Genomic DNA, 27,589 nt, shown 5'->3' with positions numbered 1-27,589 from the left:
GCAGCAAGAAAAAAACAAAGTACAATCTGCTGGCATACATAAGTTGCCAATACTGCCACTACCTTTCTGTATATCCAGAGGCTCTGGGAAGGCACATCCTTTGTTTGAAAGAGAGGCACACAAGGAAAAGTCCTGTGTTAAGTTTTTCCAGAATCAAATGGACAAAACTCATCCATCCAATTTTTATGGAATTTAAACCGTTTATGTCTTACCCTAGCAAACATGTTATCTCTGTAAACTGAGGGAAAAGCATCTACATGCTTGCCTGTTTGCTTCTTCTGAGACTTCTAGCAAGAGTTGTGAAAATGATGGCGATTTGACCCATTTTTTTTCCCAACTCTAAAGCAACACTTAGAAGAACAAGAAACAGGTAGGCCTCTTGGAAAAGATAAGACCACCACGTCCCCCAAAAAAGGCATGTCTCACCCCTAGCCGGACTTACTTTTCTTGGATGCGAGGTGCTTCCTTCAGGGCTGGGGCTGCCTAGGGAGCAAGCGGCACTCTGCACACAGCAGCAGCTCCCTGCCCCACAGCAACACCTCGCAGCAGTAACCGGCACAAAGGCAGACGACGGCCGCTTCACCTCACTTCATCGGAGCGGCCCCGCCTGCAGAGCCGGGGCCGGGACTTGCACTGCGGACCCTCCAAACGAAAGGAACTTGCTCCCCTCGCTCACGGCTTCCCTCTCCTCTCCCGGGGCGGCTGATAAGCCCCCGAAGGGACGGCGGGAGTCTCGCCCCCCTCCCTCCATGGCCTCCGCTGTGGGGAGGCGGGCGGCGCGCGCCACGCCTTCAGAGGGAGCGGCTGAGGGCGAAGCGCTCGCGCACGGGACACCACGGCGGCTGCCGCCTCCGCGCGCGCGCTGCCGCGGGCCCCGCCCCCCGACCTCCCAACATCCGGGTTCCTGTCAGCCGCCGCGGCGCCGCCGCCCGCTCCGCGTCTCGGGGAGGCGGCGGGGCAGGGAGGAGGCAGCGAAGATGGCGGCGGTGGCGGCGGGGAGAGCCGGTTCTTTCGGTTCCTCGTCGTCTGGGCTCGGTTCGTCCGCCGCGACGGCTACGACCAACAACAACAACGCGGAGCTGCGGGCAGGCGGCGATGAGGACGATGGGCAGAACCTCTGGTAACCGCCCGCCCCGCCCCGCGGCCGGGGACCCGGGCGCGCACGGATCGTTACCGCCCTCGCAGCGATTCCTTGCCCTGCGGGGGAGGCGAAGGGGTGGGGGGCAGCGCCGGTTAATCCCCCCTCCTGGCGTTCAGTCCCTCTCAGTGAGCTAAGGCGGGGGGGCTCCTCCCCTTGGCGGTGGCAACTCCTGCCCTGCCCCCCCGTCGCCCATGCCTTCCCCCCACACAGGAGGTGGCGAGGATGGGGGGCCGGGAGGAAGCGGGACACACGGACACACACACACGCACACCCCCCCGCCGCCTCCCTCTCCTCCTAAGCGTTGTCGTCTCTCCGCGCCAGGTCCTGCATCCTCAGTGAAGTGTCCACGCGGTCCCGCTCTAAGCTGCCTTCGGGGAAGAGCGTCCTCCTGCTGGGTGAGACAAGCATCCGGATCCCCTCCCCTCCCCTGCCCTGCCGCCTTCAGCCTCGATCCTTAACCCGCCTCTGGGGCTCCTCTTGTTTAGTGCCCCGGGGGGGGAGGGGGGTGTGATGGTGGCAAGGTGCTGGTGGCAAGATGCTGTCTTAACTCTCTAGTTTCTTCCCTTGCATGTTTTTCCTTCATTTTGGATATCTAGTATCCAGAGATGCTTTAGATACCCTCCTCATCGTAGGTACCTCGCTATAATACCCTTACTGTCCTTCCCCCACCCTAGTTCCTTCGGTGGAGATGGCTCGGACGGGGGGGGGGGGGGGGGGTTTGTCTTTCTCCCCCGATGAGTGTTGACTTCGGGCTGCATGCGGGTCCTTCAGCCTTTTCCGAAACCTCCCCTGTCGGTGCTTGCTGGTCCTTATGGTGCGTCCTGCAAACACAAAAAATCGCTTCCGTGGCCCGAACGGTATCAATGCCGGCTGGTGCCTGTCGGCCGGAGGGCGGGGTAGGCGGGATGGGCGTGCTGACTGTGTCCTGCCCACACGCACCCAGCTTGTCAGCACCAATATCATCAGCAAGTTGGGCAGCAGCAGCGGCATCGCTTACTGCTGCTGGCTTTCCTTGTGTTAACTGTGATCTCCACCCAGTGTGTTAGTCCAGCCTGGCGTTTGGCAAGGATTAGTAGTTTCAGAATGGGACTTTGGTAGGGCGATAATGAGATATTATTCAGTGTTGAGGGAAAGAAAAAAAATTGCCTGTCAAGCAAAATTAAAAACTTAATGGGGGAGGGGAAGAAATGGATGCTCTCAGTTGTGTGTGTATATATGTATATTATTGCTATTAGTGGGGTTTTTTTGGCTGAAAGACTATTAAATACTATTACCAGTAGACGAGTTAATGAATCTGAGTGGATGGATTTGTTAACTAGCTGCTTCTTCCCTCCTTTGCCAACCTCCCTGACCCCAGAAAGAACTGTGTGTTAGTATTTGGTAACATGGTTAAAACCCAGTGAAAATATTCATGTGGACTCTGCGCATTCCATGATTCTGTGTAGTCTTATGGGTGGTGCTCTCTTGAGGTTTTTCAAGTTAGGTTTTTTCCTCCATAATCTGAAAGCAATCACTGTGACCCTTTTCTTCCTGTTTTGATAAGCTGAGCAGTGACTTAAAACTGACTATGAAGGAGAATACTGTGCAAGGATGATGGAATGGTCTGCCCTTTAATTTGTTGCTTTTTATGTTATGTCATTAAGTAGGATATTGAGATCGGAAGTTCTATTGATATTAAAGAAAGGAAAGATTTCATAATAATTGACAGCTTTTTATGTGACATTTTGAAACTAAATTGGATGATTGTCCTTGTTGAAGTTGGAAGATTCTTCTTCAAGCTGTGATCCTTGTCAAGAAGATTGCGCTCTTGTTTTTCCTCCCTCTTCGTAGTCAGGCAGTCCTTAGTACGCAATAACTGGAGGCTGTGCTTCCTTCAGGGCACCGAAAAATGTTTCCAAATGTTCATTTAGTTTGTGATGTTTAATCTGTTGTATAGAAATTTTCTTTTTATCTGTTTTATGTAGAGTTTATAGAATGACTTAATGTAACACTTTTTTGGTTTTTGGCTGATGCATCTTTTAAAAAGATGTGCAGATTTGTAGAAGAAATTCTAGTTCTTTCTTAGGAATTGTGTTCTCTAGAATGCCGTGGTCCAAGGAAAAAAAAAAAGCTTGACATATATTTAGGAAACAGAGCATCAGATCTGAGGGCTGGCCAATGAGGACCATGGCCATGTTCTTTGTGAGAATACCTAGTCCATGTATTACACTTTGCTCGTCACTTGCGAGCCACGATGCTGCTCCTGAAGCACACTGGCACAGGAAAAGGAGAGGTCTTCTGTATTCTGCATTGGACAGATTCAGTATGTGAAGTTCTGTCTCTTCAGGTTATTGAGCTGTGTGTTTGAAATTTCCCTGTTACCTCACATTTCCTCTGTTTTTAAGCTTTGTTCCTCTAAATAGTTTTGTACCAGCTTTTATTGTTATTACAGATCACTTCTAGCCATGACTATTTTCAGTTTTATCATTCCTTGATAAAAGGTAAAGCTGACCAGGGTTTCACATTTGGTAGGCAAATGTTTGCAGGATAAACAGTTACATTAGTCAAAACTTTGAAGCTGAAACATGATATATAGTGACAAATGAATGCTTGTTCTCAAAACAAACTGCATTAAAAAAAAAATCCCCTACATCTCCAACTCGCCCTCCCAAAAAAACCCCACAGAAGAAACAACCAGAAAAACCCACCATTTAGTGTTGTTTTGTTTGCTAGGACAAGTTCTCTAATTTGCCTACAGCATTTATATTTTTCAAATACTGCATATACTTGTATGCCTAGTTGTTCTGGGAACCTGGCTATGTCTAGCTTGCTAATTCTGCTATTTCAGTATTTATTTTTAGCCATGTTAACATCTCATTTTTAAGAACCTGGAAAGCAATTCAAGACATCATAGAAATAACTGAAGGAAACTGGAATGCCAAATGTTAATCTCTAGATATGGCACATAGTTTTGTGAAGTGAATATGTAATATGTAATACTGGTAATTCTCTGCTCAAAATCTGCCCCCCCCCCCCAATTAATTAACTTACAGTTTTATTCCTCCAAACTGTTTCACTTACATTTTTTCAGTTTCTGTGAAAACTTTAAACTTTGATGGGCACCACATGTAGCATAAAAGCATTTTTCCATTCTTGTATGAACAAATAATAAAAATGTAAGCTATCCTTAACTTTTATGTAAGGCAAGTATGCTCTGATTCCTAGGCAGTTCTGTCATAGTGATCATAGCTAGAAGATGTCCCTGCTTTCTTAAAGAAATGGGGTGCTCTCAGTGACATTCCAGATAGCCAAAGTAGTGTGTTTTTGTTGTTGTTGCTGGGGTTTATTTTCTTTCTTTCTCCTGGACTGTCTTCTGCTCACTTGTGTAATAAAGGCAGCTGGTCAGAGGAGATGCTTTTTGTTGAGTGTGATGAGAAAACTGATGCTTATAACTGGGAGCTCTGTTGTTCATTCACTTCCTGATATAATTGTATCTGAACCAGCAAGTAGAATAGAGGGAACAGCTAAGAAGTCACCATTGCAGGTTATGGATGGAATCCATAGTGCTATAGAATGCATGAAGGCTTGGATTTAGAGACCCAAACTAATAATTTATCCAATAAACTGCAGTATGCATGCAAGTATAAATGTTCAAAGTCATTCCAGGATGCACAAGAAAACAGGTTCTCAGCTTGCAAATGAACTGAAGAGTTGCTTTCTATCTGGCTTTGTATTTCATACCTTCCTCTGTCTCTGAAGCACAGTAGATTCTTTGCCTGCAATTCTAATGATGTCAAGCCATCCAGTGATGCATTGTACACCTGATTCCAAGTGTCTGTATTGCATCCTTATGCTGAATCACTAGCATTTTGGTTTTCTTTATGCATTTTACCCCACTTGATGATTGTGGTGGTTTGACCTTGGCTAAATGCCAGGTACCCACCAAGTCGCTCTATCAGTTTCCCCTCCCCCCCTTTTTTTTTTCTCAACAGGGCAAAAAGGGGGAAAGAAAATACAATGGAGAAAAAAAAAAAACCAACAACCCTTGTGGGTAAAACAAAAGCAGTTTTAATGTAAGCAAAGCAAAAGAAAAGCAAGGTCTGCGCACAGAAGCAAAAAGAAAACAGATTTATTCTCTACTTCCCATTAACAGGCAATGTTGGGCCTTCTCAGGAAGCAGGGCTCCGATATGTATAGTGGTTGCCTCGGAGGACCAAGGGTCACACAAACACACACACACTCCACTTCCTCCTTTTTCCCAGCTTTATACTCAAGCAGACGTCATATGGTACGGAATATCCCTTTGGTCAGTTGGGGTCAGCTGTCCTGGTTGTGTCCCCTCCCAAGATCTTGCCCACCCTGTCCCACTGCGGGGGGGAAAATGTTGGCAAGAGCCTTGGTTGTGTGTAAGCACTACTCAGCAGTAGCCACAACACCAGTGTGCTATCAACACCCTGCCAGCTCCCAACATAAAACACAGCACCATGAGGGCTGCTATAGGGGAAAATCAATTCCGGCTCAGCCAGACCCAGTATAATGACAAAGGCTTTGAGTTTAGTGGCCAGTGAGTTTTCAACTGCCTTGTGGCCGCATTTTCTCTTTACCCCAGACATCTCGCTTTTCAGGGTCAGGCCTGTTGGTTTGAATCTTTGAGTTCTGCTCCTGTCCAGTGGCTGTCAGGATGCTTGAGAAGTTTCCATAGTCTACAGCTAATTTACAGGTATGCTTTTCTGTGTGTACATGTATTGGGAATGGCTGTATTGTACAAGATGGTGCATCTTGAAGAGAAGTTTTAGCTTGCTACTTTCTGTTAGTGGACCCATGGAATATACTGAACTTCAGAATTAAGTTCTGATACAGCAAATTGTCATGAGAGTATACAAAATAGATATAAAATCTGCTTACATAAATGTGTTCTCAACACTATCAAAATTACTTTTCCACTTTATTTCTTCATGTTCAAATAGTTGAAAGTTTCACTGTGATCACTTTGTCATTACAGCTGATTTGTCATTACTGCTTGTTGATACCGTCCATATTGTTCATCTCAAATGTTTCTTAATTCTCTAGTACAGCTGAAGTTACGTCAGATAGCTTCTTTTCCTCCTCTTCTTGCAGCTTTTTCACCTTCTACAGGCAATGAAAGCCTTCCAAGCATAGCCAAGTTTTGTTTCAGTCAGCAGTTATATTTCTAAAGTGTCAATTGTTTTGACGGGGTATTGACCTAGATAAAATCCTAATTGCTTGTTTTGCAGCTACATTTTTTTAGAACTAAGTAGTACTTCTCCGTAGGGTTCTTCCTGCTATAATACCTCTCCAAAAAGCCAGAATTACATGGATGCTGTGTAGTAAAACTTACTTAGAACAGCACGGGAAGTTCTGAAATTCTTGAATTGCATGTATTTTAATTTGTCTCTGCTTTGCTAGAGGTGCTGCTGATTATGGGATTTATCTCTGAAGTAGCTCTGAAGGTGAGGAACAGCGAAAGGAATTGTGCTTCTCTGTTCTCCAGGCAGGTTAGTGGCAGGAGTACCAATAAAGATGCCCCTTTGATAGTAATATGGGATAATTCTATTTTGGTAGTGAACCTGGGTAAAATACACTAGATGACTTACTGCTGTTTTAAAGGAGAAGGCGTGTATTAGAGATGTGTGCTCTTCACATTCACTAGAGAATTCTCTGCAGTATTTAGCTTTCTCTGACTGGGTTTCTCCAAGCATAAGTAACACTGTTACTGCTGCACCTGTTTCCACCATCAGACTGTGTATTAGTGTGGTGCAGGACTTACAAAAGCCATGGTGGAACAGTTGTCTACGATCTGCTTTCTATCATGTTGTAACACAGAAGTGCAATTGAGGTGCTCATCAGAAAACTTAATTAATTTTTCAGTGCCACAAAGATACCAAGTGAATCATATGTGAGGGGAAGGACTTATCTGGTGGAGTAAAACAAACTTAGAAGGGAAGTTTTTTGTCCAATGAGTAAATCATATTTAAAGGCAAGTTATTTGAAGACTTTATATGACCTACTTATTGTGAACTTCCACGTTGTTTTGAGGTCTTGTAGAGAAGGATCTCATCAGTATAATTAATTTTGTTCTTCAGTTCTCTGAAAGCAAACTAAATTTGGCTTACTCTGATTATTTTGGTCTTGTTCTGCGAAAGGCGTTCTTCAATTAGTATAGTATGTGTAAACAAGTCTCTTTCACTAATATGCAGCTGTAGAAAAGGCAGTTATTAGCTTGTGAGAAGTATTTTATCTTGAAAATAGCTAGAGTACACATGCGCTTGGTTCTGGTAGGAAGATGACTGTTGTGTTTCCACTTCACTGTATTAGGATTCAGACATTCCACATGGTGTGGAATAGAGATTGCTCTGTGATTCTGGGAAGGCATCTTTCCCGTGTTTGATAACTCAGGTTTGGGTTTGATGACTTTCTTCTATCACATTTAAGTGAGGTGGGTTTTTTCTATCAATAAAAATATTCAATATTTTATATTAGAAATATTAGATGTTGTGAATTGTTCTACCCAGAAGCCGTCTTTTGTTTTGAAAGTGTAAAGCTAGTTCACAAAAATATGCCTTTTGGGGAGGGTGGAAGGGGTTAATTAGGACCATTATCTCTAGTTTTGCTTGGCCTTGCTTGAATGTATTTTTTAGAGATGAGTTGTATAATTCCCATATCCAGCTGAATTTTCATTGATGGTTTTAAAGAACAAACCAAAAAATTCCATCAAGGAACCAGTAGGATTATAGATTGCACACAATTAAGTGCATCCAGGGCTTTTCAAAGAGCTGTTGTAAAAAAAATCAGAGCCCCGGATGGAAGGGGGACAGACCAACGATAGTGATGACACAAAAGAAACATTCACCTCTTGCTTCTTTGCCTTGCCATATTTTAAAACAAACTTGGCACTTTACAGTAGAGAAACAATTTAAATAAAAAGTTAAAACTCAAGTCTGTCCTGGGGATAACATACTGATTGCTCTTCCGTGTACAGACTTCTGTGAGAAATAAGAAATGTCTTGTTTTAAGACAAGTGAAAATCTACTTCTGTTCTCATTTTCTAAACTGAAATGTGAAAATGGCATGAGTAGTAAATGTTCTTCATTTTAAAATGTTTAATTGAAAGTTTAGAGAAGCTCTGCAATAGGGAGCCTAAGTTCTCTCTAATGTGATAGTTTATGGTTGAACAGTTAAAGTAGCGCTTCATAGGTACGTGCCTGCTTGTCCGCATTCACAGAAGGCGATTCATTCACCTCGCTGCCCATTCCTCCCATCTATGGGTGACCGCTCTGCTAAATTCTGTATTGTAGCTGAACATTTCATGATCCTCCATTTTCTGCTCAGTAAACATACTTTTTTGCCTGGAGTAGTGAGAAGGGAGGAGGCTGGGCAGGGTTTTGAATTATGGCTTCCTAGATCTTTGAGGGCAGCAACAAGTAGGAGGTCATCAAACTCCGTGTGGTAGCCAGAGTAGCACCTTGGACAGAGAAGCTTTGAGGAGCACAACCCCAAACTTGAGCTCATCAGAGGAGTGAGGCGTAGCAGCGTGGGATAAAAATGAAACGGCTTTTGTTTAGTTGAGTATAAGACTTTCCATTTTGTTAACAAGATGGTGAAATACAGTGTGTAAGCAGACTGGTTTGGCTTTGTTTCAACTGCTTCCTAGGCTGACTTTTCTGCAAAATTAAATCTGTTGTCTCTCTTTTACTTGCGCTCAGCTTTGGTGTATAGCACTGCTTGCTAGAAGCATCACTTCTGTTTCCTCACTGTAATATTAATGTGTAAGTGCAGTTGTGCAGTTTGACGTAATGAAGAATTTTAGTTCTTTAGGATTTACTCTGGAAAAGAATGACCTTTTATGTTACTTGCAAAAGAAGGATGCAAAATCTTAAATTTGCAACAATCTAGTTGATTTTTATTTTGCCTTGCAAATCTATATTGAGAATTGCATGTCAGAAGCATTTTGCTCTGTGAGCTTACATACAGAAGTCAATTGTTGATCTGCTTATCACACAATTAGAAATAAAGAAGCAGCTAAAGGATTTTCTGTCTCGACATTTTGGAGGGAGGAGAAGGATGATGACTCTCTTCAAAGGTACATAAGGCTCTGTTTTATATATTGCTTCAGTAGCATTTAAAAATCCCAAACAAAACTGTTTCATAATATTAATATGCAATGATGTTTCAGTCTGAGGAATGTGAAATTTCCCTTTTGTCTGAAACTAAGCAGCATTACTTTTTCATATACTTCAGAGATACCCAGAGACAACAAAAAAGATAAATATGCTGAAGTGTCTTAGGGTTTGTAATTTCAAATGCCATATAATGTGTGTGTATATATGAATTCTTATTGAGAAATTATTTTTCTTTAAAAAGCATATATACTTTTATTTGTGTCTCTGGTAGTACTTAATGCTAATTGCATTAATGTACTATGCTGTACATTATCCATCAACTCTAACATAGCTAATAGACTTTCATTTCCTCACAAATATTTCCCCTCTCCTCTGGTGGAGAGAAGCTTCTATACATCCTAAAGGTGTTACAGCAAAATGTTTGAGTTTTGAAAAGTCTTAAAAGCTGGCATTGCATACATTTAGAATGAATTTGCTAATGAGATTGGTAATAATTATTCAGGAGTTTTAAATAAGCACTGGTTTAGGATTGGTTTATATTTTGATATTCTTGCTGAAGAGTAACTACAGAGCAAAATTATACTGCTGCTTTTTCTCAGCATAACTCGATATATTCAGTGTTGACTTTTCAGGTGGTTTATATTGAAGACACTAGGTTGGAAAAAATAATAACAAGGATACAGATACATTTGCAGCTGTCACAATTTTAAAAGGTATATGCAACATACTAAAAATAGAAAGTAGAGGTAGATGGAACCTCAAGTCTTGGCATGTTCTCTTGGCCAAGGCAGTCATCTTTACCTAACTTTTTTATGATGAATTGTGTGGGCAAAAAGGAGGAAGTCCTTATGTCGTATACAATGGTCCTGGTTTTACTTTCTGACAGCTTTTCCCATAACGCTGACTCTAATTTGGCTTAAATCTGTTGAGAACTCTGGATCTCCTATGGAATAGGGCATGTTCGGCTAGGCAGCTATCTTGCACCCTTGCAAGGGAGTTGTCCTATTTGTAGACTAGTTGGTTTATGCATTGCTAACTGGGAAGTGGTGGAGTCCCCATCCCTAGAGGTGTTTAAGAGTAGGGTTGACATAGTGCTGAGGGATATGGTGTAGTTGGGAACTGTCAATGTTAGGTTAATGGTTGGACTAGGTGATCTTCAAGGTCTTTTCCAACCTAGATGATTCTGTGATTCTGTGAACTTGTCAGTATTGCTTCTAACCCTTTTCTCCACAGATCTTTAGGTTTATCTTATATCATCTGCAAACCGTACTATTCTCTTCATTTACCTGGGTAATTAATGAAAGTAGTATCAATCCCTTCAAAATTCACTGATGCATCATTCTGGCTTTCTAGTGAATGATAAGCATTGCTCTCTAAATGCAGTAACTTTTATGATACAGTTATGTATGTCAGTGATCCACCTACCTGATCTTGGTGTTTTGAAATGGATGGATATTTGCTAAGGAGAAGGGAGTAGAGAATCTTCTTCACAGAACAGATTAAGTAATTCTGTGATGGAAGGTTGGAATGACTACTGTGTGTGCGTATGTGTCCAAAGGTACTAACTTTACATCAAATCAAGTTGTCTTATGCTGTATCAGTAACATTTCTTTTTGTGTGGGATCTGAACATAATTACTGGAAAAGGAGGAGGGAAAATAACATTCCAGCTCTTTGACATAAGATATTAACTGTACTGAACTTCTGTTTACTTCAGGCATTTGGAAATACGGGAGTGGGTAGGAAATCACACAACACAGCCATGATAAGTAAGGGGCTTGTGGGACATATGTTTCAAGTTTGCCTATATTGTTTAGCATTAGCACTTTCAAACAATAAAGTCGCATAGAGTAGCATTTGTATGTTTCAGTTCAGACTGCTTAATTGTATCTTTCATCATATTTAAAACTTTTTATAACAGATGTTTCTTAGACTTAAGTTGCAGCCACTTTTGTTAAGAACTGGCAGATGTACTTTGCAGAAGATGCTAAACTTTCCCAGTGCAAACACATTGTAATCTTTATTGCCACCTATGTGAAACAAAGTAGTACATAAGAGAATTTAGCTAGAAGTCAATTGTTCTGAGAAACTAAGAAAGCTGTTAAGTGCAACTCCTCTTTAAAAGGAATAACAAATTTTGTTTTGTCTTAACTCTTGGGCCTTCTGCTGGCACAAGTTAATTGAAGCTGCCTGTTCAAAAAGGTAAAATAACAGAATGAATCATACAAAAATTGTTGGCAAAAGTAATAGCAACTTCAGCAGCATAACATGTCAGTGCAGCAGCTCTTAATAAAGTCTCCCAGTTATTTGTAGATGACAAATTTAAGAAGCTTGAAGTACTTGGGTGAGGGCAGAGGAGGAATTATAATTCATCTCTGGTGACAAAGCTTGAACTCTTCACTTCTTGGGCAGAATTTTTACTTAAAAGAATATTCTCACAAGAAGAGAAAGAAATAGAAAATAGCTGTGCTTTCCAATCTTTATTTAAAACTAGCTATAATTGTTTTCTTAGGTGCGCCTTGATTTAATATAGTTAAGGAACTAGCGAACAAACTCTTAAATGTTGAACAAGTTAAACTGATACAACTTCATTTTTCACTTAACTTCTCTATACTTAACCAGGTTTTAAACTTCAGTTTTGGTCTTATTTTCTCTCTCTCTTTTTTTTTTTTCTTTCCCCTTTAAAAATGCCTTTTCATTCCATTGAGTAAAATCCCATGGGCTACATAAACAGTCTCTACATAGAGTACATAGAGTAAGAGCCTGTTTCAGATAGGCTGGTTAGTGGCATAATTGCATTTGTCAATAATTAGAAATAAGATTTGAAGCTGAAGTATACACTCTGAACAGATGAATGAGTTGGGCAAAGCCAGCTATATTTCAAAACTTTAATGAGCTCAGTCACCCTGTTAGTATATAGTTTCCTTCTTGCCTGTGTGAGCCAACACAGGCAGGATGCAAGAACAACCACAAAACCATGGATGAAATGCGAAGAGCAAATTTATGCTCATTAACTCGTGATCTGGGGGATCTCCGCAGCAACACCCAGGTAGAGGTATGCAAGCGGGGACACAGGCACTGCGAAGCTTGGTCTTTGCTAGCCAGAAAGAGAAGAAAAAAGATCTCAGGCCTGCTTCTTTTGCCTGTGTATGTCCAGGATTTTCGCAGGCGTGCTTTTCCACTGTGCTTTGATCTCTCCCACAGCAGGGCAGGAATCTCAAGATGTTCGATAGGGTACCTCTGAGTCTATCACAGGCCTGTGTTATCTAAGCGCAGACATGCTACCCGTCAAGCACACAGAGCTAAGCAACAATTAGTGAGATAGATGTGTTTTTTGGAACCCCAGCTGCAGGTCACTTGAACATGTTTACAATCTTCCTTGCCAGTCTTCTGCTGTATTCCCACATTGCCCCAGGTGGTTTTTATTATGTAACTGTGATTAAAGATTGAGTGCTATCTAACTTCTGTCTCTCCAGGTGAAGATGGAGCAGGTAAAACTAGCTTAATAGGAAAAATTCAAGGAATAGAGGAGTACAAAAAAGGAAGAGGAATGGAGTATTTGTATTTAAATGTGCATGATGAAGATCGAGATGGTAAGTTTATATTTCTAATAATATCTTAAACCAGTTTGAAAGCAATGGTTCAGTAGTGTGATATTTGGAATGACAGTGGGATGTTTTTCTTTATAATTTGCAGGAGTCCAGTTTAGGCCATGAGTGAATTGTATCATGAGGAAGTTTCTCAGTGTGATTTCTTTAGTAGATACCACGAATAACCACCTAAGTGATAGAGGAGGAGAGGAACCAGTCAAAAGAAAAGGCTGAAAAGAAAAGAACAGGGAAGCAGTCTTAGCTGTAATATTCTAAATGGATGTGCATTCCTCAGGCCTAGAGGAAAAGGTGCCTAGGCTCTTATCTTGCATCTCAATTATTGTAGCAAGTATTTATCTTTTTGAACATACAGAGAAATCTTTGTCTTGGTGGTATCGGAATCTGCAAGACTACACATCATGTATTGTGCACAATGTGCACAATGCTAAAGGAAATACTAAAAACAAACAAACAATAACAAAAAAAAGCCAAGCCACCAACCCCAAAATTTGGAGGAAGGAGAAATAAAGTAGAAGCTGTGTTTCAGTTGGCTTGAGTTGGCTTATGGCTAGAAGGTAAAAAAGATTTTTAAGGTCCAGACCCCAAATACCTGCAGTTATGGAATGGGTAATTGATGCTTATCTATGGGGAAACAAGGGCCGGAGTATGACCAGGCACTGTAGAGGTGCACTGAATTATCTAGAAGCAATACTTAAAGGGAGTGGGGTGTGAGTAAGGACATACTGGGAACTGTGGGGAAAAATGGGAACTCTTGTTTATACTATAAGAACAAATATAGATAGGAGAACCAGAAGAAGTTGGCCCCTTTTTTCTGAAATCACTTGCTTTCCTGACTTCCATGTCTGGCTGTTGGTCTCAAAGATGACTTAACCAGGGTTAAGACGATTAAGGGTTTGATCTAAATATCTTCCTCAAAATTTCTGTAACAAGTAATAAAAACTTATTTGAAGGCAAAAATTATATTAAGCTATCTAATTTTGAATCAGCAGGTCTTAATTTACTGCAGAAGTGTCTCAGCTTATTGGAGTGTATGGTGTTTTGGGGGGAAAAAAGCAGTGGGATGGTCTGTTTGTATGGTGATTGTCCTTGTACAAATCTGAAGAATAACTTTCTTGTCTCTTAAGTCCATCTAAATCATCAAAAACTTGCAGTTCTGCTCCAGTTTTCTGAAAGGCCAAGGTACATTATGTACTTTAAGAGTTATATAGGCATATCACACTGGAGTTTTGAAGGGGAGGTGGCAGTCCTTGAGAGCTGAGCAGACCAAGGGCTGAGAACAGATTCCTGAATTCACCCAATTCCCCCCTTTCTAAGTAGTATCTTGAAGGAAATGTTTTCCCTCTCTAAAATGGTGAACATTAATTTTGAAAATGTTGAATGCTATCTCTGGATTCTCACTTTCAGATAATGTATTTAAGATCTTCAGTTATCAGCCATTAAACATCAGGGTTCAGAAGAGGAGGGGGGTCTCCACAAGCTGCAGTTTGCTGTGCTGTTATGTATGTTCAACTGTCTTGATAAAACATGTCAACTGCTTTCTTCCTTGTATTTTACATGCCTAAAGAAGATTTAATAGCCATTAAGTAGTGGACTGTTTCAAGTAAGTCTCATAAAATGTTCTTCATTTTTTTTTTTGTAGACCAAACAAGATGTAATGTATGGATTTTGGATGGTGACCTGTATCACAAAGGTCTTCTTAAATTTGCGATAGAGGCAAGCTCTCTAAAGGACACTCTAATTATGTTGGTAGTAGATATGTCTAGGCCTTGGACTGCACTGGATTCTTTACAAAAATGGGCAAGTGTTGTAAGAGAACATATTGACAAGTTAAAAATTCCTCCCGAAGAAATGAAAGAAATGGAACAAAAGTGTGAGTATGCTGCGAATAGGCCGGAATCCATTTAAATCAAATATGCTTAATGCTTTCTGCACCATTTAATTTCTCCATTGCAGTCTTTTTCATTCTTTGGAAATGTTACTTAAAAGTTACCAAGTTAGTTATCAAGTTATCAAGCAAGTCAGGCTTCAAATAAGTCTCAGGTAGCTATATGAACAATACCAGTATTTCTTTCTAATAGAAGTACGTTAATTTAGGAAAAAAAAAAAAAGCTTTCAGAATGAACACAGCTGAATTTACAATCTTGCTTCTTACAGATTTTTCTAGATAAGATTCTTTCTGCAAGTGAAAAAACTTCTTAGTTTTCAATTTTTTATTTATTTTATTTTAAATGCAAATCACTGCATCAGCTTCTTAACTGTTCCTGTAATTAGTTAGTCTAGAGAATCTGGTACCTGTTCTCTGCCTACCAAAAATGTAAATGTTGAGAGGATTCATGACCACATGGTAATGCCTGGGCCCTTTATACTTGAAGAGTTTTATCATAATTATTATTGATACTAAAGCAGCTATATGTTTGTTTTGGCATGTATATGATATAGATCTGTCAGCGTCTTGTCTTTTTAAACGTGCGGAGCACAAAGATTTTTTGCAGGATTCCTTAAACTATCTGACTGAACTCACAAACATCCTAGCTCTGTATTTCTTCTGGGTAGCCACTGTATTTCCCTTGGGGTACTAAGACATGAGTCTTTCCCGTTCGTCTCGCAGTGAATTACTACAAGGAAGAGCATTTGAGAAAGCTGTGTGTTAAGATCAAATAGCGTGATTAAACTGGTATGTTCTTAAGCAGCTGACTGCCAGATTGCTGAATAGCTTTTTTGGAAATGCAGGTGGTAGCTCTGCTGTGATAAAGTAGCCCATAAGGTGACAGTTGTAGATACTCTGGAATTTGGCGGAGGGGGTTGTTTTGTTTATTCTTTTGAGAGAGATTCTTTTAAGGGAAGTACCATCCTTGACAATTGTATCTTCCACAACAAGAACTTGTTTAGGAGGGAGGAGCTGAGCTCTTTTGGATGTGGTGTTTGATTTGGTTTTCGGGGGCTGATGTGTGTTTATTAAACACTCACACTCCCACACACACACCCCCCCCAACAGTTTCAGGATAGGATACTGCTGGATGAAAGTAGTAAGGATGCAATAGCTCTGTTAACAAAAATGTGTACCTAATAGTTTTGCTTCTTTACTGAGTGAACAGAATAGTAAAACTCTACAACTCTACAAAATTCAGAAAATGTAAGTGATGAAGTGAGTCAAGAAAAATAGCTACTCATTAAAAGTTTTGTCTGCTCTCTTGTTCATTTATCATCTGGTCTAATTCTTACAGATATTGATGGTCTGTGTGTTGAGTATAATAGAAGCCCTAGACCCAGTCCAGATATGACTGGAAGCTGCTGTTGTTTTGAACCTCCTGTGATGTGGCTTCATGCATTGCTAGGCAGGCAGCAGCTTGACACTGCCAAAGGAGGAGGGAGGAATCTTGCTTGCCTGACTTTTGGCTGTGTGCTCCTATTTTACTCTTGTCAGGCTCAGTGCTCCTGAAAAGCTCCTGTGAGCTGATTTAACTCGCTAACAGGACTTAAATCTACTGAGGGTTTGTGTGTGTAGTTTTCTGGAGGTGTGCTGCTGTGCTTGTCTTCCAGTTCTAGCAACTTAACTCCACTCAGACCCTGTGAGGACTCAACCTGGTATGGGAAGTCATTAGGGAATACGTAGCAGCAGTCGCTGAAGGGTTGGAATAGTTCTTCCTGTTACTGAATTCATCTGTGTCTAATGAAGCCTTTTGGCCTGGTCACTTTAAATGTGTCTCTAAGGAAGACCTGAGGTTGTATTCCACAGTCTTTGAACTGTGATACATTAAATCAATCCTCCTTTTTACTGTTTTCTGTATTTGTAGAAAAATTAGTATGTTGTGATCATAAAACAGGAATTTTAGGAATCCACTGGAGGACTTCTAGCACTGGAATAGTGTGATTTTTATTTTAGCATGCAATTATCCCAGAACAGACAGGATGATGCATAGGAAAGATTCCCTTGAATGGCTGACATGTCTTGGTGAGAACTCTGGGTTTAAAACACAGTCAGTTTGGGAGGCTCTTGGAAGCTGTCAGACCAGACTGAAGTAGCAACATTCCCTGGATAAGAGCCTGAGTTGACTGTTCAAATAGAGATGATAATCTGTGCATGTACTTTTTGTTATTGTGAACTCCAAGATCTGTAGAAAAGTTGAATAATCTTGGCCTAATACATACTTTTTTCTCTAGGGTATTGAAATAAGTCTTGCTCTGATAATATTTTTCTAGGTATAAACTCAGAGGGCTTCAATCAGTTTCGTGAAGGTAGGGCTGGATTAACATAAATCAGGACAAAGCAGTGAGAATGTACGGGAGTAGTTAGCTGCTAGTGTGCATGATTCAGCTAAATTGTCTTGCTGCCTGATTTTTTGGCTGAATCCGGGATGTGTTACTCATGGAAAGGTAATCCGTGGGTTTTGGTAGAATCCTGTTTCTGCTGTGTGAAACAGGTCATGTGAGACGAAAGGTACAGACTTCTTATGCCTAATATTGCATCCCTGACTGTAGGAATAGTAAGTGGCTGTGTAATTAGAGGCTTGCGTGTGTGCATCAGAACCTGACAAGAGAGTTACACTTAAAACATACCTTTTTTTCAAATTCTTGTTAAGGTCTGACTTACCCTCCTTGCTAAATTTTATAGTATCTGATCTATTGTAAAAGCATAGCAAATATTTAATATGCTATTAACTAATTATAAAGCTAGTTAATAACTACTGCTTGTGTACTCTATTCTCTTTGCTTATTGCTATTGTAGATTCACTGTACAGAGAGAGAGAAGTGTGGACAAAGGGTTTTTAGGTAAAACCTGGTATACGGGAGCAGCTAAGCAATACGTGTGAGGCTTAATTCTGTTTATTCTAACAAACTGTTCTATTAATTTTGCCACGAAGAATGCAGGGAGACTTGTGTCCTTTAGGAGACATATCAAGCAATAATAGTTAATAGCAACCGCCTAGTGGTTCCACAATGATAAAATAAAAATGGGTTAATGCCGTCCTTATGGACAGTTTCATCTGATCATGTTCTGGCTGCTGATAAAGCAGATCTCAAACTTACTAGTTCTCTCTTGTGCTGCATAGAGCAAAAAAAAATAGTCAGCACTTGGTGCATGCTCAAATTTTTCAACATAAAGAAGCAGAAGTACTATACAATCAACAGTGCTAAAGATCATTCGCAGTGGAAATCATTGTTGAAATAATAAAGTAGCTGATCTTTTAATATAACTTTTTTTACTTTCAGTGGTAAGAGACTTCCAGGAATATATAGAACCAGGCGAGGATTTTCCAGCTTCTCCACAGAGAAGAAATACTTCATTACAGGAAGACAAAGATGACAGTGTGATTTTACCCCTGGGTGCAGATACACTAACATGTAACTTAGGCATTCCAGTAGTAGTAGTTTGTACAAAGGTTTGTTTCACATTTTAGGTTTTTTGCATATTTTATTTAAGCAACTCTGTGAATTGTGGATTTGGGGTGGGAAGCACGTGGTTCTTAAGTAATTCTGAATACCTTGCATAAGAATTCTTTAAAGATGTTTAATGTTGAAGGTTGGTTATCTTCTGGAAGCCAACCAGAAGTTGGCTAATTCCCAAGTTATTTTGGGATTTGCTTTTCCTTTAGTTCTACCAGTTTTCTAGGAATTGAGGAATACCTCAGACCTGGGTTTGCTCACAGAAGTGAGCTAGTCTGTAAGCAACTAGAATTCCCCTGCATCTCCACAGTCATCCTTATTCCACAAATAGCATTTTGGTAGGTTTTTTATTATTTCTGATCTTTTTCCTGAAGATGAATATCTTTGAGGGATCTAGTTAGTAAAGTGTTGCTCTACTAACTTTCCTCAGTTCTTAAGGTGTTTCTGTGATCTGTTTTGGTTTGTTAGATATGTAGCCATATTCTTAGTCTAAAGAAAAAAATGGTGTGCTTCTCCTGTGGCTGTGTTTTGTTGGTTTCTTTCCCCCCCCCCCCCCCGGCTCTTCAGTTCACATTGGCATTAAGCATACTGCATCTGCAGCATCTGCTGGCCCACAGTGAAAGAATAAACCTTTTGATGCATATGCTGTTCCTTCACTGGAAGGCTAATCCTCTCATTTGAAAAGCACCTTTTTTTCTCACCTGCTGGCACTCTATTATTCCTCTCTCTCCCCCACCCCCACCCTTTTTTTTTTTTTTTTCTGCTTCCATATTTCTTGCTTTTGCCTCCATTTGGAAAAGGGCTAGTTAGTAACTGGATAAAAAACCACTATGTCCTGTAATACCACAGTGTGTAAAAAATACATCGGGCAGAAAATGGTGGTGTCATTCAGTGGGTCAGTCTTCAACAGAGACTTTGAGTTATTGCATTGGAAAGGGAGAGGGGGAGTGAATGAAAAATGGCAATCCCTTTAACTCCTAAGGTAGTGCTAACCACAGTACATGCACATCAAGTTATATAAAGAAAAAAATAATGGTTCAATTATGCTTCTAAACTATCTTAGCAGGTTTTTGTTTTTCTCTGCACTACCTGCCCACTCCATCCCTCTTGCCCAGTTGTGAACTGGATGTGTAGCAGCACTACTGTTTCAATGGATAACTGAAAGTGGTGTATTAATTTTGTGTTTATTTTGACAGTGTGATGCCATCAGCATTCTGGAAAAAGAGCATGACTACAGAGATGAACACTTCGACTTCATTCAGTCACATATCAGACGGTTTTGCTTACAATGTATCCTTTAACACATCATAAAGATGATAATGACTCAGTTAAATCTTTGCCTTAATTATGACCAGTTCAAAAGAATATTTGCATCTGTACCAAAGTAGTATGCAGCTCCTTTACTGTAGCTGGCAGTCTGCTTCAAGCTACCCCTATGACAACGCTGAGTTAAACATTTCTGGGTTTTTTTGTTCACTTTTTTTAGCTGCAAGAGTCTAGAATGTCCATGTCCCCTTACCATGAATTTCTTTACTTGCTTTCAGTTCCATTTTTAGGAGTCGCTTCGCAAATCAGCATGTCTTAGCTGACAAGTTCCCTAAAATAGTAAGATCATTCATGTATGATCTTGGTTCAGATGCACATAAAGCATGTATTCTTCTTGATGCAAATATGCAGTCTTTTCAGTGTTCAGTAATTCCAGAGGATGAGGTGATGAGGTAAAGAAGGAAGGAAGTGTGAATTGGTGTAGGAAGGATCCACTGGCTTCTCTTGTGTTGGTACAGAGACAATGCACATAAGCTGTCACTGTACTATTCTTCTTTTTAAAACTTTTTTTTTAAAAAAGAAGTGTATTAAATACTGTTTAGTATTGTTTAGTCACCTAGATGTGCTGAGATCTAGATTTTAGATGTCAATACTATGCCTACATTGTCTTGTCATCATTTGTGGTGTGTTGAAGTTTTAAATACTGTTCAAGAGACAGCAGTTAACAGCTGGAAAAATTAGTTCAAGAACTTGAGACCTCAGTTGAGTACCAAGATGGCACTCCCTTCAGAAAGCTTCTGAGACCTAATTTTTCAAATGGAATTCTGGGTAATTGTAGAAAATCTTGTGGATGGAGGAAGAATACAAAAGATTAATAGAAATTAGTCTCTGTGATTGTATATGCCATGTGCAACTTGAAATTCTAGTCTAAACCACTGCATAGGAATCAGATCCCATTATGTAACTTTCTTCTAGAATTTGTATTGCATGCATGTAGAAATAAATGAGGGGGTTTGGCATTTTTATAATCCCAAAGTAAAAATTACTCAAATCTTCCCTGGCTGCTTTCATTAATCCTGTGCATAACCTGTGTTAATTTGATACTGAACCATGCTAGAATACTAAGCACTCTCCTGGTCTTCTAGTAACATACACAACACAGCTTGCTTGTTTGCCTTCATTTTGTTCAAAAGCAAATCACTGTCTAATGTAAGAACTTTTGCTCCCCTAATTTAAAAACCCAAGCAGGAAAGTGAAAGACCTTTGGTCTTTTTGAAACTACTAGTGTTAATGTTGTAGTGTCTGTGTTGCAGGATGGGATAATGACAAGATAGAAGGATATGGCATGACAATTCTTGTTCGCTAAAGCAGAAGGCAGTTTTGAAGGCATCATAGTGAAAGTGTTGATATTGTGGGCTTTGAAAGTGAGAAGAGCCTGTACTTTAAAAGCAATAGCTGAGTTGGTCTAAAACAAATGCAGAAAAAGATTTAAGTTACTAAATAGCTTATTTCAAAAATGAAGTGTTGGAACTTGTTTGACATTTGATTTTTGTATTCCCCCTCTAAATTCTACAAAGTAGATAACTTTAAACTAACAAAAAAGCGTCACTTTAGTATCTCTTACTAGCCACTAAACTGAGTTTTCTTTAACAAGTTTATTCAGATGGGGCAGCACTTATTTACACTTCAGTAAAGGAGAACAAAAACATTGATTTAGTGTATAAATATATAGTCCAGAAGCTGTATGGATTTCCTTTCAATGTTCCAGCTGTTGTTGTGGAAAAAGATGCAGTATTTATGTAAGTTACCTGCATTATTATGTGTATGTGACTACAAAATGTATTTGTGCAAGGCCCTAAACAGCATTTAGAGCCTTTTTTGTTTATGCTTTTTAAAGTTCCATTTAATATTCTCATGAGTTAGAGTTTGGTGAGTGCCAGTGGATTAAGATTACAAATACTCACTGCCCCAAAGATAAATGTTAAAGCCAGAGATTTTGCTCTTCTCTGTTATGACAAACCAATCTCTATCTAGTTGTACTAATCAATAACTAGCTTGTCCAGCAGAACGGAAGCTGTGACAACTTTCCTGGCTTTCAGTTCTCTGCATTTCAGGATTGCATACAAGAACAACATGAAGTAACAGTAGAATTTAAAGCCAAATAATCCTTTATCTAGTCCTGCAGGTTGGGATAATGACAAGAAGATAGGAATATTGCACGAGAATTTTCAGACACTAAAAGCAGAAGACAGTTTTGAAGATATCATAACAAAACCACCAGTCAGAAAGGTAAACTGTGATGTTTTGGCATTCAACTTCTTATCTATTTATTTACCTGTCAGTTTTTTGACTGTTTCTCTTTCTTTGAGATTTTGCTTCCAGTTTATCATAAGAGTGTGATAAACTGTGTGGGGTTTTTTCTTTTGCCTTTTTATTTTGTTATTAAAGTTCTTCTTCAGTTACCAAAAAATCATTATGTGTTTTTTGTTCTGTGTAGCTCTTCTCCAGTGTACACCAGGTTTCTTCTGTTGCTGTTACACTGTTCAAGACTACAAATATACCTGTTTTGCTTTAATATATATTTGGTATTGAAAAGTTTAAGTGTCAGTTAACTGTTGGTCAGGTTGAGTTAGTATTTTTTAAGAACACTCCATTTTGCTCTGAGTTGCTTGTAGCTTCACAATGCTACTGGAATATTTAAAATAAGAAAGCTTGAGACAGTATAAAATGAAAAATAAACATGTGAAGACAGGTTCTACATACATATTTTCTCTCTCATACTATTTAACAAAAGGCTTTGACAGAACTACCTGAAAACACGTGAGATTGCTGAACAAAATGCCAGCAGCAGTGGACCCCATGTGTACAGAAGTTACTGAAAGCAAATATTTTTATGGCTTTTTCTAACAAAGTGAAGAATTTGGGACTGATCATATTTCCCAGCGTGAATTATTTTAGCTGAGAAAACTAATACTATGTCCTTCCTGCAATCTTTAGGGAAAAAATCAAGACACGTAGTAGTGTGTCAAGCAAGTGTTCAAAGAAAATGTAATTGTCAAATTTTTTTTGCATGCTTATAAACTTTAGGCCTGGATTATAAACTTTTATATTGATATTTGCCATGCATGTTTTGGCAAAGTTTTTGTGGTGAGCTTATTTGGAGGGAGAGCGCTTGTGATTTGATGCCTAGAACTGGGATCTGAGATGTCTTTGTCCAGTTCATACACCAGTCTAATGCAGCACAGGTGAAGTCACTTTTGCCATAGTTATCTATAAAATAATACCAAGGTGGGGCCTTGATAAGTTAACAGAGATGTGAGCATGCTGCAAAGTGTGTGCATCTGTAAATGTTTCTTACTGATCCTGAGACCCCTGGATGTGCCTTGTAACTATTTACTCTTTTACTGAACACTTCAATGAACTTTTTAATGGGTTTTTCTACAAGTACATCTAGAGACTTATGCCTGCCAGGTCAAAGGAGTTAATGATACTTCTATTTCACTTCTAATTAACTTAGCTTAAATGGAATCATGAGGTAGCAGTCTTAAATATAGAAAATGTGGTCTGCAGTCAACATGGTATTTTACATATTTACTTCATTATTGAAAACCTTGGTCATATTCACCAGGAGGTATAAAAGGAAATGCATTTCTTTCTTTTAGTCAAAATGATGTTAATGTTTTTGTATTGCAGTTTGTTCACGAAAAAGAAATTGTAGCAGAAGATGACCAAGTGTTTCTTATGAAGCAGCAGGTAATTTTTCTGCCTATAAAACAAGGAGGCAGTGTTTCATTTAACAACATTCTGAATACAAATTTGCGTTTGTATTCTTAGTCACTGTAATATCTAACACTACATGGGTTTGTTTGGTTTTTTGCAGTCACAGTTGGCAAAACAACCACCTACTGCTGCAGGCCGGCCAGTGGTTAGTAATAAAAATTTTAAATATCATCACATGAAAATGATTCAGTTTCATATATTTAGAGGGTTGCTTGTTTTAATTGCACTATCAAATATTCTTTGATCTAATTTTTTAAACTACATAGCATTTAAAGTCTACATCGTATACTGCTCTAAAATTATGACAGTTCTTCACAGCTAGTCACGACAACTTGTATTGACAGCAAGGGCTAAATATCACAGCTTTACTTTGCATATGTTAGAACGCATCTAAGCAGTTAGTCGACTCCCCTTTCTGTCCCAATAGTGTGCCAGGGAGCAAACTCTTGTCTGAGTTGTCTTGACGAGTTATGTATCCTAAATTTGGCACTATCTCTCTAGTAATATTAAGAATCTGGTATAAAATTATGGTCAAATGAAAACTATGACATAATTGACATTTAAAATACAAGTAAAATACCTAAAAAGTAACACAAGTTTAATGGGGAGCATGTGATCTTATAAAGGTAGCTTTACCTCTTCAGATGAACTGCAAATGTGACTTGTTATCCTTGGATAATGCTTTTTCTCCTGGGCTGCGTTTAGTCCTTTAAACAGTACTGGTGATATGTGTTGTCTTTACAAGAAATTTGGTGTAGTTCCTCTGTGATCTAATCAATGCAGTTTGCATTACGGTCAGAGGCACTACCCTGTAGCAGATGGATTTTCAAGTTTCTCATTGGGATAAAAGAAAAGCTTCACTAGTACTTTAACTGCAATAAAGTTAATATTTTTAAGAATGTTACACAAGTGTGGAAAAAACTGGTACACATTCAGCAGAATCTAATCCTGTGTAATTTCAGTTGCATGGGATACTATATTATTTTAAAAAATAAAAATATTAGGAACTGTGAGAAATAAAAAAAAATGCTTTATTTCATGTATTCTTACACTTCTGTAGAAGATTGACCAGTTCAGCTTTGGAATTTTTTTTTTTTTTTTTCCTGCACAGGATGCCTCTCCAAGAGTTCCTGGTGGATCTCCTAGGACACCAAATAGATCCGTAACATCAAATGTTGCCAGTGTTACACCTATTCCAACTGGGTCTAAGAAAATTGATCCCAATATGAAAGGTACCTTTTCTTATGAGGGCACAAATGCACTTGGGGAAGTAAAATAGATGCTTTGCCTGCTTTTTTTAAATATGCATATTTAGATTGATTAACACACTAAGTATTTACTTAGAAAATCTGTTTTGTTTTGTGGGGTTTTTTTTCTCTCTCCTCTTGTAGCTGGAGCTACTAGTGAAGGAGTCCTGGCTAACTTCTTCAATAGTCTCCTGAGCAAGAAAACTGGTTCTCCTGGGGGCCCTGGTGGTGTTGGTGGCAGTCCAGGAGGAGGTGGCACTGGAGGTGCTGGCAGCAACTTACCACCATCAGCAAAAAAGTCAGGTATGATTAAGGGTAAAAGAGCAACTAAATTGTGAGTGGTGGATCATTCCTATTAGCATAGTTTATCAGAAGTATGAACACTGTTATATTTAACTGAATGTTTTATTGGATATGGGTTTTGCTTTTGTTTTCACAGCAGTTCAGTATTGCCTTTTTATGGCTCTCAGAGCAAAGAAAAACTCTTCATGTAGCTGTTTAAGCATGAATTGTGTCCACATGAGTTATTTTTTTCTTTTGCTCCCCACCATCCCAATAAAATGGCTTATGCTATAAACCCCTTTGAATATTATTCAGATATACTGGGACTCAATTTCAGGTTTCAAGGAATTACCATAAATACAAGTAAGTTTGGCTTAGATGTGGCCTCTTCATCTTCCTCGGTATTTGCTGTTTTGTGTTTAGTGTTACCTATGAGACTCGCTCTTCAAATCTGAAAATTGGCTGTTAAAACAGTAGATTGGGATTTGAGAATTGCTTCCTCCTCAGCAGTTATGGGAAATTCCTCTGTTTGTTAGCTGGAATGTTGGCTGCTTTGACTCTGATACAATATTAGTTTCATTAAATATTTGAAGAGCAGCATAGTACATCTGGCAAACATTAGCTTTGTGGATAGTTCCTGTTAATTTGCATCTTCAAGAAGGATGCTGGGACACTGCTAAAACTACAAGTATGTCAGAATTTTCCTGTACAGCCTGAGATACTATGCCCACTTCTCATGGCATTAGACTTTAATAGTCTGTACTGCTTTTTCCCATATTGTCTTTGCTATTCTTGTGCTAGAACATGGCAGGATAGAAACCTAGACTGGGGAGTAGGAGTTAAGAGTAAAATGGTGGGGGGAAAAATGGTGTGTTTTAAGCTCCTATGGGGTCTAAAGGTGATTGCACAAATGTTTGTGCCGTTCCAGGTTAGGGAGGAGATAAGTGGGTGAGGAAAGGGACTGGCCATCTGCAGGTCTGTGTGCACCCATGAGCAGCAGTGTCGGGTTTATGCTGACCAAGTATGTAGAACTGACTTCACTGGTCTGTGGTAAAACCCCCAATTTCCATTCAGAATTATTTAAAATACATATGATGCAGAAAATTGTATAGAAGTATTCATAACTGCTAGCCTTAATAGACCTTTCTGTATTTTATACTTTACATTAACTCTTCATATACTGGCAATTAATATATAATTATGGAAGTTTCTTTAACAAATTGTAAATACAGAAGGATGTGACTTTCTCTCTACTGTTTCCTTTCTGCTTCTTTTGGGTTTTGGCCTTATGCCTTTACTCTGCACCCAGAGTGTGCAGAAACAATTTTTAGGATTAGTCTGATTTGAGAATTAAAGATATCCAAAACTGTTTCATAAACATGACTGAATGGTATGCATTTATTTTGTAGGTCAGAAGCCAGTTTTAACAGATGTTCAGGCAGAATTGGACAGAATTTCACGAAAACCTGAAATGGTCTCTCCTACAACACCTACATCTCCCACAGAAGGTGAAGCATCTTGAAGACACCAAATAAAACCCATTGTTCATTTTTTCTGGGATAATTCAAACTTGCCTCTGCCTCTTCCTTCAGTGACTGGAACTAAAGAACTGAAATATCTTTCAGAACACAAAGAGTTGATGTCTGTCTTTCTTTCATATGTGTTGCCCAGCTTTACAAAAGGGAGCTGTACAGATGGAAAACAGTTATCACATCATGTAGGAGTACTGTTCACAGTGCAAGAATAGTAAATTAATTTTTTTCTGGGTTTTGTTGAAAAGTCCGTGTAATTCTGTAAAATTGCAAGTATGTCCACTTAAGTGATAGGGGTTGCTTAGAGCAGGAAAACTGATACACACCACAGGCACTTAATTTATATCGATTTCCCAACCTGTTAGGCAAGTTTAATACTATCTTAAATAGATTAACCTCTACAGGAGAGAACAACTACTAGTTTTTGAAAGAGAAAATTAATTGCACAAAGCTGTAACAACAACAATGATTTCCAGTTATACTTGAACACTTCATTTGGAGTATGGTTAAAAAGAAATCTCTTTGATCTCCACTGAGATTTATACTCATTCAAAAACCCATGCAAAAATTCATTCCACATATAAGACTAAATCAGTGGCCAGTTTTTTGGGGTTTTCTCTTTGATTAATTTCAGACACCAAATAAAAGATGTATAAAGAAAAAGCAGAGGTTAAATGTACAGATTATCAGTATCCAGATTTGTCTATATATATATGGCTCAGCCTTAATGTCCCCCACTATGTTTCCCACATTAGTTATGGTTTAAAATTGGTCATCAAAACTGTAATCAGTTAATAAAGTATTCTCTGCATTCAAATTTGAATAACTTTCATTGAAGCCATGGTGTTCTCGTTTGTTTACAGTTAAATCTAAGGATGTGGTGTAAAACATCTTAAAACATGCTTTTTATATTTTACCTCTCAGCAAATAGTATCGCTGGTAGATATTTAAACTTCCTTAAAACATTGTTTCTGGAAGGAAATGGGCAAGTCTGCAGTGTTTGTTCCTAGGAGTAAAACTATCTTACCGACTTGGGTGGTTTCTGCTGTGATATGTTTCAAAAGCACACTCTTACACTGAGGATCCTGCTGATGACTCCGGTGTATTGTCTGAGTAGTTGACCTAGGCTAGGACTTTACTTAAGCTTTCAATACACAAATGTTGAGCATCACTTTACTGATTTGCATGAAGTTTGTGGTTGCATCCTACTGATAGCCACAGAAGAG

General features: G+C 39.3%; 1 protein-coding gene across 2 annotated transcripts; it reads left to right on the top strand.

The window, feature by feature from the left end:
* The first annotated feature begins 906 nt into the window (after positions 1 to 906).
* On the top strand, positions 907 to 27,193 carry DYNC1LI1 (dynein cytoplasmic 1 light intermediate chain 1). Of its 2 annotated transcripts, XM_074839365.1 has the most exons (13): positions 907 to 1,120; positions 1,463 to 1,536; positions 12,737 to 12,853; positions 14,511 to 14,741; positions 18,083 to 18,252; positions 19,453 to 19,546; positions 21,186 to 21,321; positions 21,700 to 21,811; positions 23,216 to 23,275; positions 23,403 to 23,447; positions 24,414 to 24,534; positions 24,694 to 24,852; positions 26,241 to 27,193. In XM_074839365.1, the coding sequence occupies exons 1-13, from the start codon at positions 978 to 980 to the stop codon at positions 26,351 to 26,353; spliced, it is 1,575 nt and encodes a 524-aa protein (XP_074695466.1). In that variant the 5' UTR covers positions 907 to 977; the 3' UTR covers positions 26,354 to 27,193. The 2 variants fall into 2 exon arrangements, with proteins under 2 accessions (XP_074695466.1, XP_074695473.1); XM_074839372.1 differs by lacking the exon at positions 18,083 to 18,252 and having other exon boundaries at positions 14,511 to 14,584.
* The last annotated feature ends 396 nt before the right edge of the window (positions 27,194 to 27,589 follow it).

Source organism: Strix aluco, chromosome 1, assembly GCF_031877795.1.
Source record: "Strix aluco isolate bStrAlu1 chromosome 1, bStrAlu1.hap1, whole genome shotgun sequence".
NCBI lineage: Eukaryota > Metazoa > Chordata > Aves > Strigiformes > Strigidae > Strix > Strix aluco.
This window is presented reverse-complemented; position numbering and strand designations above follow the sequence as displayed.